The sequence below is a fragment of the Chionomys nivalis genome, chromosome 16, assembly GCF_950005125.1.
Source record: "Chionomys nivalis chromosome 16, mChiNiv1.1, whole genome shotgun sequence".
NCBI classification, from domain to species: domain Eukaryota; kingdom Metazoa; phylum Chordata; class Mammalia; order Rodentia; family Cricetidae; genus Chionomys; species Chionomys nivalis.
Window position 1 is genome coordinate 50,791,713 of NC_080101.1, and position 12,109 is coordinate 50,803,821.

The following is a 12,109-nucleotide window of genomic DNA, read 5'->3' on the forward strand; positions in this document are numbered from 1 at the left end:
CCAACATATTTCCACTTACTTTTTATGTAAGTGTAGAGGCTGGAGAGATGACTTAGCAGTTAGAGTGCCTGTTGCTCTTGTAGAGAACCCAAGTTTAGTCCCCAGTACCCACATGGTGGCTCATAACCATCTCTAACTCTCATTCCATGGAAATCTAACAGTCTCTTCTGACCTCTGCAGCACACACACACACACACACACACACACATATATAAATATATAGTGCAAAACACTCAAACTGATTAAAAAAGCCTAAATAAATAAAGGTGAGGTGCCTATTAATATCAAGAGTGTTTGTAAACAATAAAAATATTTAAAACAATGTGATACAGAAACAAGGATACAGAAGCCTTTAGAATCACATGAGAACCCATTAAATAATCCTAATTATGGGTATGTAGAAGTTGATGTGTGCTTTTCTTTGGTAGTGCAGCCACTGGTTTGATTGCCCAAGCTCTAAATAACCCTTCATCTATGCCCTTGTAAGTAATCCTAATCAAATTCATTGGTAGAAATGCATGCACACTCATATGCACACACACACACACACACAGAGTGAGAGAAATAAATGATGTGGAAGTGGAAGGGGGACTAGTTGGGAGGAAGAAAGGAGTCAGCAGGGTGGGAAGGGAGTGAGAGAGGACACAGGATAGTAAAGGAGTAAGTAGGAAATGCATTATATACATAAACGAAAATGTTATCATGAAATCCATTATTGTCTATAACTGATATTGCAAACAAAAACCCTTTATGATACCCTTAAGTCATGAGAAACAGTTCAAGAGCTTTATTCATATTCACATAGGTTTTATATCTATACGAACAGTAAACAAGAAGTCTAACTAGTTTGTTCTGCAAAGCACCTCTTGACTTCAGCACATAAAGATTTTGTCCTTGGGACTGGTGGCTTCCCTGTCTTACTTATGTACCTTGAACTACATTTGCATTTTATAGGCTACACCTTGCCTTGCTTGTTCACCCTTCAGTCTCCTGACAGGCAGGGCTCCCTCTAGTCCCGGCACTCAGCTCTTAGTGGCACCTGATCTTGGCCCATAGCTTTCCAAGTCTCAGGCACTGACTTCAGGGGCTTGTGAGGACTGCACATTTACCCCGTACACTGCCCTGGGATGGTTCCACTCCCTCTCCCTTCTAGATAGTGACACGGAAGATAGCAATACATAGTGGAAGAATGTAGTTCAAACTTAATTTTACTTAGCTTCAGAAACCTTACCGTTCTGTCTGATTTAGAGATTGATTTTTATGCTCTTGGAATATTTTAAGTAAAACTTCCAATAATGAACGATTTAGGTGGTAGGGAAAATATAACTGCACATTTATATTTAAAACTTAGGGACTCAATGTTGGGTTTTGATTAAAGACAGCAGAGTGTACATCTACATCTGTTTTCCTTCTGAAACCCCAAAGGAAAGGTTTTTTCTTTTTCTTTTTTTTTCTGTTTTTGTTTTTGTAATGGCACAGCCTCCCAGGAAGGGAAAGAATGGGCGGGAAGACCACAATTCCAGAGCTGCAGATGCTGAAATGAGAGGTGAGACCCAAACACACAGAGAAAGATGAGAACAGCCTAGATCACCTGGGAGAAGTCCCTGAAAGTTACAGATGTGGGGTATCAGGAATCTGGGAGAAGTGGGGGCAGAAGGGGAAAGGAGGTTAAAATAAGCAAACAAACAAACAAAAGATTGAAAACCTGCGTAACAAATATTCAGGGCTGTGGCTATAGCTCGGTGTAGACCATGTGAGACCCTGGGTTTAATCCTCAACACTAAAAATCCCAAATAAAGCCCCCAAATAGAAACTTTCCAGCTATTCAAGCTCCATTCTTACTCTGAGCAGTTGGACATGTGATCTAAGCCTGTTAACAGAAAGGACTCGATCTTCCAGAAGTGTAAAACAGGCACAGACGGAAGCAGAGATAGTATGTGAAGAAAATGAAGATTACTTGAACACAGGTAGATTCCCTTTCCACATCAGTTTACATAGTGTTGTCGGTGAGGTCTTCACCCTTCCTGAAGAACTCAAAAAAGCCTTTCCTAAGTTATTTACAACCTCGGGAACGGCTCCACTGTCAAAGATGGGTTTCCAACAAAGCACTTCATCTAGATTACCGCACCTTGAGGCTCATGCTGCCAACCCTCTATCCCCAATTCTCAGGGCTCAGAATTAGCTCTGCAGTTTTCATCAAAAAATAAAACCAGGAGATATGAGAGGGTAACTAAGATAATTAGAACACACTGCATGCAATGGGTTAAGAAAAAGCAAAGGAATCTAGTGGCAACAAACTACAAAGAAGAAACCTTTGAAAACAAACCCCACTGATTGTAAAGCAAGATGAAGAGAGTGAGAGAGCAAAGACAGAAACCTCCCAGGTGTAGGGAGAAGGAATGTGAGGGCGATCAGGAGGGGGAATGGAGCAGATGCGCACAGGAGTTCTGACAGAAGACCTGGAGTGCTAGTAAATCAGCTAAGAAGCAGGTGAGAGGATGCAATCAGGACCAACTTCAAGAAAAATCTCTTAGAATCAAAAGCCATATTTCCTATTTGGAATTGTATAAAGATTTCTTCCTTTGGTAAAAACTTTTGGTCAGGCTCCCATGAATTCTTTCTTTTTCTTTTAAAAAGTGTATTTATGAGGCAAGCGGATCTCTGTGAGTTCGAGACCAGCCTGGTCTACAAGAGCTAGTTCCAGGACAGGCTCCAAAAAACCACAGAGAAACCCTGTCTCAAAAAAACCAAAAAAAAAAAAAAAAAGTGTATTTATTTCATGTATATGAGTGTTGTGCTTTCATATCCATATGCACACCATATGGATGCTTAGTTCCTAGAGTGTTCACAGGAAAGCATAGAATCCCCTAAACTTGAGTACCAGGTGGCTGAGTACTCTGCAAGAGTAGCTGGCGCTCTTAACCACTGAGCCACCTCTGCAGCCTCCAGGATCTTCCATTGACAGGGCTGTACCAGCCTCCTCCAGCATCCTGAGTGGGCCAAGCAGGGGAATCAGAGACACAGGAAAACAGGAGAGTTTCTCTGAACTCCCAATGTCTTCCCACTTTGACTAAGTTTTGTTCTTGACTTTCGCCAGCTTCATGCTCAGATACAGACAGCCTTACTTCTGAAGAAGAAGCTGCGCAAACAAGCCTTGCACAGCTCCCTAAGCCTAGGTCACCTCTCGGCTGGTCACACTTCTCTATGACTATTTACTCTATCAAAGAGCATAAAAAGAACTCGTGTTCCCTGCTAATTTGGGTCTTTATTTCTAAATACCCCAGTGCCTCAGAAAGACATTAAAGCTACTTTTCCCTGTCTTTCTGTCTTTCTCAATTCTATTTTCCAATCTAGCCAAAGGCCCGTAGAAGATGGAGTAGACACTGCTTTCCTATGCTGACTTGGCCTGACACTGAGTTTTCCTTGCTGTCCTGGAGGAAGCTAATTTGAGTAAGCCATATCAGGAGAAGTGTTCTCCTGTGGATACCAGAACCCTTAGCTCACTCCCTACTTGTGCTTACTAAGCTGTGGAGCCCAATGCTCTACTCCACAGCACGGCCTCACCGGAAGGGTCCCTGTATCTATCTCCATGGATCCCTTCAAGTCTGTCTGCAGTAACAGGTCATGAGCAGTTTTCTCCCTGTCAGAACCTAGAGCTACAAATGCACTAAAGCACAAAACTATGACTCTCGGGAAAAGATGGATAAGAAGAAATCCCCCCTACGATGCCCAGAAAAAAACAGATAACAAGAAATCTCAGGATTCAGAAGGGCCTGTATTTATCAAATACAGCATTGAAAGTAGAAGAAAATAAAACCTTACCTACAGCCGGGTGGTGGGGGCGCATGCCTTTAATCCCAGTACTCGGGAGGCAGAGGCAGGAGGATCTTTGTGAGTTCGAGGCCAGCCTGGTCTACAAGAGCTAGTTCCAGGACAGGCTCCAAAACCATAGAGAAACCCTGTCTCGAAAAACCAAAACCAAACCAAACCAAAACAAAACAAAACCTTACCTACAAAATGAAACAATTTCAACTTGGAATCTAATCTGCATTCACAAACTGACTCACCCAATCACTCACACACGCACTCACGCACACACACTCACACACCCACTCATGCACTTACTCATTCACTCACTCACTCACGCACTTACTCACATACCCACTCACGCACTTACTCATTCACTCACTCACACACCCACTCACGCACTCACTCACACACCCACTCACACACTCACACCCACTCACACACTCACTCACTCACGCACTTACTCACGCACTCACTCACACACCCACTCACTCACTCACACATCCACTCAGTCACACACCCACTCACGCACTCACTCAGTCACGCACCCACTCATGCACTCACTCAGTCACACACCCACTCATGCACTCACTCACACACCCACTCATGCACTCACTCAGTCACACACCCACTCACGCACTCACTCAGTCACACACCCACTCACGCACTCACACACCCACTCACTCACACACTCACTCAGTCACACACCCACTCATGCACTCACACACTCACTCACGCACTCACTCACACACCCACTCATGCACTCACACACCCACTCACACACCCACTCATGCACTCACCCACTCATGCACTCACTCACACACCCACTCACACACTCATGTGTCTTTTCTGACAGGGTTGGCTTTGCAGTCTCAGCTGTCCTCTAACTCATGGTCCTCCTGCCTCAGATTCTTCCACTTGATTTCCAACTTTTTCTTTCTTTTATTGAGCTCTACATTTATCTTGCTCCCCTCCCTTCCTCTCCCCTCCCCTTCTACCCTCTCCCAAGGTCCCCATGCTCCCAATTTACTCAGGAGACCTTGTCTTTTTCTACTTCCCATGTAGATTAGATCTATGTATGTCTCTCTTAGGGTCCTCATAAAAACAAAACCATTTTTAATTAACTGAATTGACATAAAATATGAAAGCTGTACTTATTTATGGCATACCATGTAGTGTTTAAAAACATATATTATGCCATATAATGTTTAAATAAGGTTAAACATATCTATTTCTACAAACACTGGTAATTTATGCTAAAAGTATTCAAAATCCTTTCTTCTAATTTCCTTCCTTTCTTTCTTTTTTAGTTTTTTCGAGACAAGGTTTCTCTGTGTAACAGTCCTGGCTGTCCTGGAACTCACTTTGTAGACCAGGCTGGCTTGGAACTCACGGAGATTCACCTGCCTCTGCTCCTGAGTGCTGGAATTAAAGGCGTGTGCCACCACCATCTGGCTCTTTTAGCTTTTTGAACAGTACATCAGCATTGCCTGTAGCCATCTCACTGGGCAGTAACACACCAAAGCTTCTTACTTCTATCTACCTGTAACTTAGAACTCATCCAGCATATCTTTATTTATTGTTTTTGAGAAAGGATTTCTCTGTGTGTCTTTGGCTGTCCTGAAACTCACTCTGTAGACCAGGCTGGTCTTGAACTCACAGAGATCTGCCTGCTTCTGGCTCCTGACTGTTGGGATTAAAGGTGTGCGCCACCACTGCCCGGCCATTCAACATATCTTAAATCAAGTTATATTTTAATTTTGCAAGGCCTTGTGCATGCCAGGCAAACGAGTGACATCTCAGCCTAAGGCTGCACTTTAAAAGACACAGTCAGACATGGAAGGTCTCTGTTGTGGGATATTCAATCACACTGTGAACCCCAAGTCCACATTTGCATTAATTAAATAAAATTAACCTTGGGTCAGGAGACCAAGTTAGCAACTAGTTGACAGAAAGTAATCATAGAGATTCAGAGGGTGCCTGGACTAAGAGAAAGGGATGCCCAGGAAGCAGAGGTAGGGACTTTGTGTCGTGTGTTTGTTTTGGTTTTTTGCTTTGTTTTGGCGGAGCAGAAGAATGGTCTCTTTTGGAGATGCCATTGAAACATGGAGGGAGTCAGACTCACAGAATAGAGGGGAGGTAAAGAGCCATGTGACAGAACATAGATAAGTTCTAAGAGCTAGCAGGGAAGAATCCTAGGCTAAAGGCCAAGCTTCATAATTAATAAAGTCTCTGTGTTATTATTTGGGGGCTGGAGGTCCAAAACCAGTCTGATGAAAAAGACTAGCCACAGGCCTCAACAATTCACTCCAGTTCCAGGAGCCAATGGACATGAGCTTTCAAAAAGAAAGGGGTAAGTTAGAAAACCAGAGGAAGGGAAGCTCAGGTAAGAGTGATGTCACCTGCAGTGAGTGAGTGTGATTGTGGGATTGTGTGTGTGTGTGTCTGCACTGACAGTGGCTGAAGCCCTGCAGGAAAGCCAGTGTAGAGGACATGAAGTCTACCAGGAGTTAGGAGTCACAGACGGAAGGCTCTTTTGGAAGCTGTAATGGAGGGAATCCCTGCTATATTACACACCCTGGAAGACTTATATCATCACAGTTGAATTAGTGGTAACATGGAAAACTATCCAAATAAGACTGCATACAATAAACTGGAGTAGAGGAGAGGGCCAGTAAACATAGCTTACCAGTTGGTTCTGTTGGACACAGTAATGATGCGACCCTGAGTTCTGTCACTCTTACTTGACCCTCTGCTGTCCCCTACCTCCTAACTGCTCCATCCTGTCTGGACAGGCTCCCACTCCCAATTCTGTCACTCTTAACTTGGAGCTTCTCTTGCTCTTCTCCACTATTGACTTTTAAATAATTTTTTTCTAACAAATTTTTATTCTGTGTCTTTGGAGATACTTGACTAATAAATTACCAACTCGCTAGAACTGTTACAAAGCAGTAGTGACAGCTGGGTGGTGGCACAGGCCTTTAGTCCCAGCACTCGGGAGGCAGGGGCAGGCAGATCTCTGTGAGTCTGAGGACAGCCTGGTCTACAGGAGGTTCCAGGACAGGCACCAAAGCTACACAGAGAAACCCTACCTCAAAACCAAAACCAAAACAAAGCAGGAGTGAACAATATATTAAAGGAAAGAATAAGAAACACATTGAACTGGTAAAATGTAGAAGAGGAACTGTGCTTCAATACTGTACAAGTGCTAGAAAGACATGGAAGCTACGGCAAAACCCAACAAGTTCATCTCTCTAGAATTTGTAGGACCTTTGACAAATTAGCTATTAAATTATAGTATTGAATAAAATGAAATAACTATAAGTTGGAATTCCCCTTTGCCAAAAAATAAGAAGTAGCCAAATCCTCAATATTAAATATTGAAACTATAAAGGCTTTTAAAAATTTAAGCTAAGCATGGTGGTGCACGCCTTTAATCCCAGCACTTGGGAGGCAGAGGCAGATGGATCTCTAAGTTTGAGGCCAGGTTGGTCTACAGAGCAAGTTCCAGGGCAGTTCAGGGCTACACAGGGAAATCCTGTCTTAGAAAACAAAGAGCAACAACAGAAACATCTGCCTGGGGACAGATGGTAGAGCCCTTTCTGTTTCTGTTTGCAGATGAGGATGCAGGCACTCAGCTGCTCCTCCCGGCATGGCTGTGCCTTGCCGTGCGGACTAACGCTAACACTCTAACATTCTGATCATACGTTTTGTCACGGCAGCAGAAAATCTGTTATCATTAGAGAATGCAGCCAAGCACCTGTCTATCTGTTCTGTATGTTGTTCTCCTGCAGCACCAGGAGTACACACGAGGGCCTTTGAGATGCTTGGCAAGGCCGTGGTACTGAACACATCTCGTGTGTGTGTTGGGGTGTGTGTGTGTGTGTGTGTGTTTGTGTGTGTGCGTGTGTGTGAGCAAGAGTAATTTAAGAAACCCACCCCTAACTAGCTGGCATAGAAATTATACCGGGAATTTTTTTACGAATTCCTGGACCTTGGCATGGGGTTAATGTCCCTGTGTCACACAGTCAGGTGTGGACCACGACTGCAGTTACAGCTAATGGAGCCGAAGCCTTGGCCCCTGAACCTCCCACATGACATCTTCTCCGTGTTCTTTAGTATTTGCTGTTCTGAGCTAAGCGTGGGGATCTGACAGCCAAGTGCAGAGGAGTGAGGAGTCACAGAAATCAAAGGAACCTGAGTCACTGTCCTGCTGAACACCTTAAAGGCCACTTACAAATCAGGAATCATTTTTGGACTTAATATGACTTAGACATTGTTTTAATGTTGGAACCATTATGTTTCTAAGCTAGCTTGCTATGGCAACTGGCATACGCTGCTACCACAAACTGTCAGTGCGGAGGAGACGCCGCTCACATACACAAACGCTAGTGGCATTGCTGAGTGCCCGGAAGAAATAGCAGGAGCTGTAAGAGAGCTGGAGGAGGGGGCAGTGAGTTCTGCTCAGGAAGGGTACTCACAGTAACGTGTGAGCTGGGCGAACAAGAGTGTGCCGGGGAGCGAAGTCTGAGAACAGGGGCAGTCTCAGACAACAGGGAGACATAACCAGAGGGGCAGGCCTCTGACATGCCCAAGGCTTCACATACGGCTGATGGTGCGTGCGAGTGGGGTAGTGGGAGCTAAGAGCAGAAATGTGGTCTGGGGCTTGACCGTGGAACCGCAGAGACAGCAGACATTGTAGCTGGTGGCAATCATCAAAGGCCCCGGTGAAATGGGTACAAGGGAAACTAGAGAGGGGAAGGCCTAGAGACGGCTAGGGAGAAAGCAGCAGCAGAAGACACGGAGAGGGGACAGCACTAGCAAACGCTTCATTTTAATTCTGCTCAAATATCACTTTCATTTATCTGTGGGGTTGGGTGGGGGCGTGGTGTGTGTGGAGGTGGGAGGACAGATTTTGCGGGTCAGTTCTTTCCCTTCTATCATGAGGTCTGAGTGACTCAACATAGGCCAGCAAGCTTGACACCCAATGCCTTCACCCACTGAACATCTGACTGCCTCTGACAAACACTTCAGGCAGAATCTAAGGCAGCGTGATGAGGAATCGGGGAAACGGTAAAGGTGAACAGCAGTGACAACATGAAAGGGGACCCTGGGTACCATCCCTTGTGCAGACCACAGTGATGTACTGAGATCACAAGGGGACCCTGGGTACCATCCCTTGTGCAGACCACAGTGATGTACTGAGATCACAAGGGGACCCTGGGTACCATCCCTTGTGCAGAGCACAGGGATGTGCTGAGATCACAAGGGGACCCTGGGTACCATCCCTTGTGCAGACCACAGGGATGTGCTGAGATCACAAGGGGACCCTGGGTACCATCCCTTGTGCAGAGCACAGCGATGTCCTAAGATTGCAAGGCAAGAACAGATTCTAGGAGACTGAGAACTACCACTAGTTCAGGTTTAAAATATCGGAGTTGGAAATGCTTTATCCCAGACACAGGCCATGAAGGGTCATGGGTCTACCCCAAAGTATTTCAAACAGGTCTGGGTTTCTTTCTCAAGATGAGAACATTGGGAAGGTCCTGCATTGAAGTTCAGGTAGGTCCCTCCACCACCCAAGGGGGAAATGTTAACTTTTAAATATATAAACTTACTTTTGGAGACAGGGCCTCACATTGTAGCCCAGGCTGACTTGGAACTTAACAGGTAGCATAAATTGGCCTTGAATTCATGGCAAATGTCCTGCATCAGCCTCCCATGTCTGTGAGCTATCATGCCTCGGCCTAATTTTTTCAATTTATTTGTGTAGAACAGTGGTATGAATTTAAAAACAAGGGAAAACCAAAAAGAGTAGACAGAAACGTCTTCCTTTTCTGGTTTTGCAAGCAAGCCCTCTCTCTTTCCTGAGAGCATTAAATGTGTCAGATTCACAATCCTTCACACATACAGGCAAATATACCTAACTACCTTCACCTCTCTTTATAACACATACACGGGCCCCTCACTTGTCCTATGGGATATTCACTTACCTAAGAGTGGCTCCCTCAGTCTTGATCAATTCTCCGTTTTCTATATAAACGTATTGCTGTTCTCCATTTCCTATAATTTCTTCTTTCTGAGGAGTCCGCGGAAGTTTTTTAATGCAATAGGTGGTGTCTGGTCATGAAACATGTAAATATATTAAGTTACACTCTAAATGATTCGGCTTTTGAAGAAATCAGCATTCATACAGGCAACAGCCACTAACGGCTGGGAAACAGGAAGATGGAAGCTGTGCACTCACAGAGGAAACTAGTTTACCTTTTCCCAGAGCGTTTTATTCCCCCATGCCCCTGCAGGTCACATAAAAGCCTCTGTGATTTTTCTAGTCATTCCTATTCTGTGCAGAAATTTCAAAGTAGTTCTCCAGAATCTCAGCTAGCATTTGACACCAGGAAGGTGATGAGGAGACAGTTTGCTGGAACGTGAGCACTTTTCTCTATGTAGGTGCCCACTTAACAGCAAGAGAGTCAAGGCAGGAGCTCATAATAAGACCGCCTGTGCTGTTAGTGCTGAGAGGGGCCCTGGAGGCTAAGACAGTAAACCTTTAAGATAAATTTAACTCACACGACTCCTCACTGGTAGACAGGAAATCAATACTTTACTAATCCGCAGTATCAATCATTTAACCAGGACAGCGAGTACAGTGAACAAAAGTTCTTAAAATCTGACATAGCTAGGCAATGAATTCTTCACAGGGGACAAAGACCTATAGTGAAGACTGCTAGAATCCCGAAGAGACAGCCCAGCTAGAAAAAGCAACAACAGTGCAAAGAATGCGCTTCTGAGACAGGATTCAGGGCTGGGACAGAAGCTGAGCTAGGATTTACAGCGTAAGTGGGATGGCAGAGGTACAGGTGAAACTTGTAGGCAGGGGGCAGCATCAGGAGAGGTGTGGACACGAGAGTGGGTGGGGTGTGGGTGTGTCATAGCATGACTGTCTTGTCATGCAGAATACTGCTGGGAAGAATGGAGAAGAGCTCTACAGGCAAGATGAGCTGACAGGACAGGGGAATTTAACCTTGGTCACTGTGCAGTCTTTAATAAGATACTGTGAGAGTATTAACAGGTCAGTGTGGCAGCTGGAAGTGGTGACGGTGGAGGGGAAGATGGAGCAGAACCTGAAGGAATGACTGTAACAGTCTAACTGGAAGATACACAGGTCAGGGCAATGGTGCTGGAAACAGACACACATTGACAAGTTACTGTCTGGGTTTTAGTTTTGTTTTTATCTTGTTGTTTCTGGACAGGGTTTCTCTGTGTAGCCCTGGCCATCCTAGAACTCGCTCTGTAGACGAAGCTGGTCTCAAATGCAAAGATCCGCCTGCCTCTGTCTCCGGAGTGCTGTGATTAAAGTGTGGCCCATACTAATTCTGTTGAATTTAAAGGTTTGTTTTGTTTTTATCATGTGTGTATGTGTGTGTCTGTGTGAACGTATGGCACACGTGTACAGTGCCCATTCAAGCCAGAGATAGCCTCTGAGCATTTGGGGCTGGATTTACAGTGGTTATGAGCTGCCTGACATGTGCGCTGAGAACTGAACTCAGGTCCTCTGGAAGGGCAGGGCACACTCTTAACCACTGAGCCAAATCTGCCCTAAACTGGTTGTTTTTGAAAAAAAAAAAAAATCTGTCATCAGATTTTACTCTGTTTTGCCAAAGAAATCGTATAAATGGCACTTATATAGTTTAGTATGGCCTATAAAATACATGTAGCTAGATAAAAAATTCTGGTAGCCAGCACTCAAAACTACTTGACTATATCTGCCCTACCGGTCACTAAACAGTAAAGCAGTACGGAGCAGGGCGAACGACAGTACAGCCGAAGGGACCAGGACTGTACTGACCAAGGACTTAGAGGAGAAATAACAGGATGATGCTGCAGAGCATCATGGGACCATTCCAGTGCCGATGAGACCATGTCTGCACACAGCCTGTGTGGCTTCAGTCGTGCCCAGGAAGCACGAAAATGTGAGCGACTATAAAAAGTTGTGACAAATTTCTCTTCTACTTTCTTTATAGCAACTAAATGGCAAATTATACAGGTATTTGTTATTTCATATAGAACCTAAAACTATGGCTCTCTTAGAGCAACCCCAAAGGCAATGTTATGGAGTGCTCTCAGGGTGTCACCTGTCCCGTGGGGTCCAGTCTGGCATTTGTCACCTGCGGCAGCAGGCTGGTGTACTTTGGACGAGGGCAGGTCAGTTCGTAGAATGAAAGCTTCCTGACAAACATAGCCACTTGTTCACAGTCCCTGCTCCGTATTGGGCACCCGAATGTCTCAATCTAGGGACGTG

At 44.8% G+C, this 12,109-nt stretch overlaps 1 protein-coding gene across 1 annotated transcript in view; it reads right to left on the bottom strand.

Annotated features, from left to right (window-relative positions):
- The window catches only part of Lactb2 (lactamase beta 2), a 33,997-nt gene that overhangs the window by 14,421 nt on the left and 7,467 nt on the right, over nt 1–12,109 (bottom strand). The window contains exon 3 of the mRNA XM_057790777.1: nt 9,801–9,927. Within this exon, the coding sequence (XP_057646760.1) occupies nt 9,801–9,927 (127 nt within the window). The remainder of the gene's footprint in view (nt 1–9,800; nt 9,928–12,109) is intronic.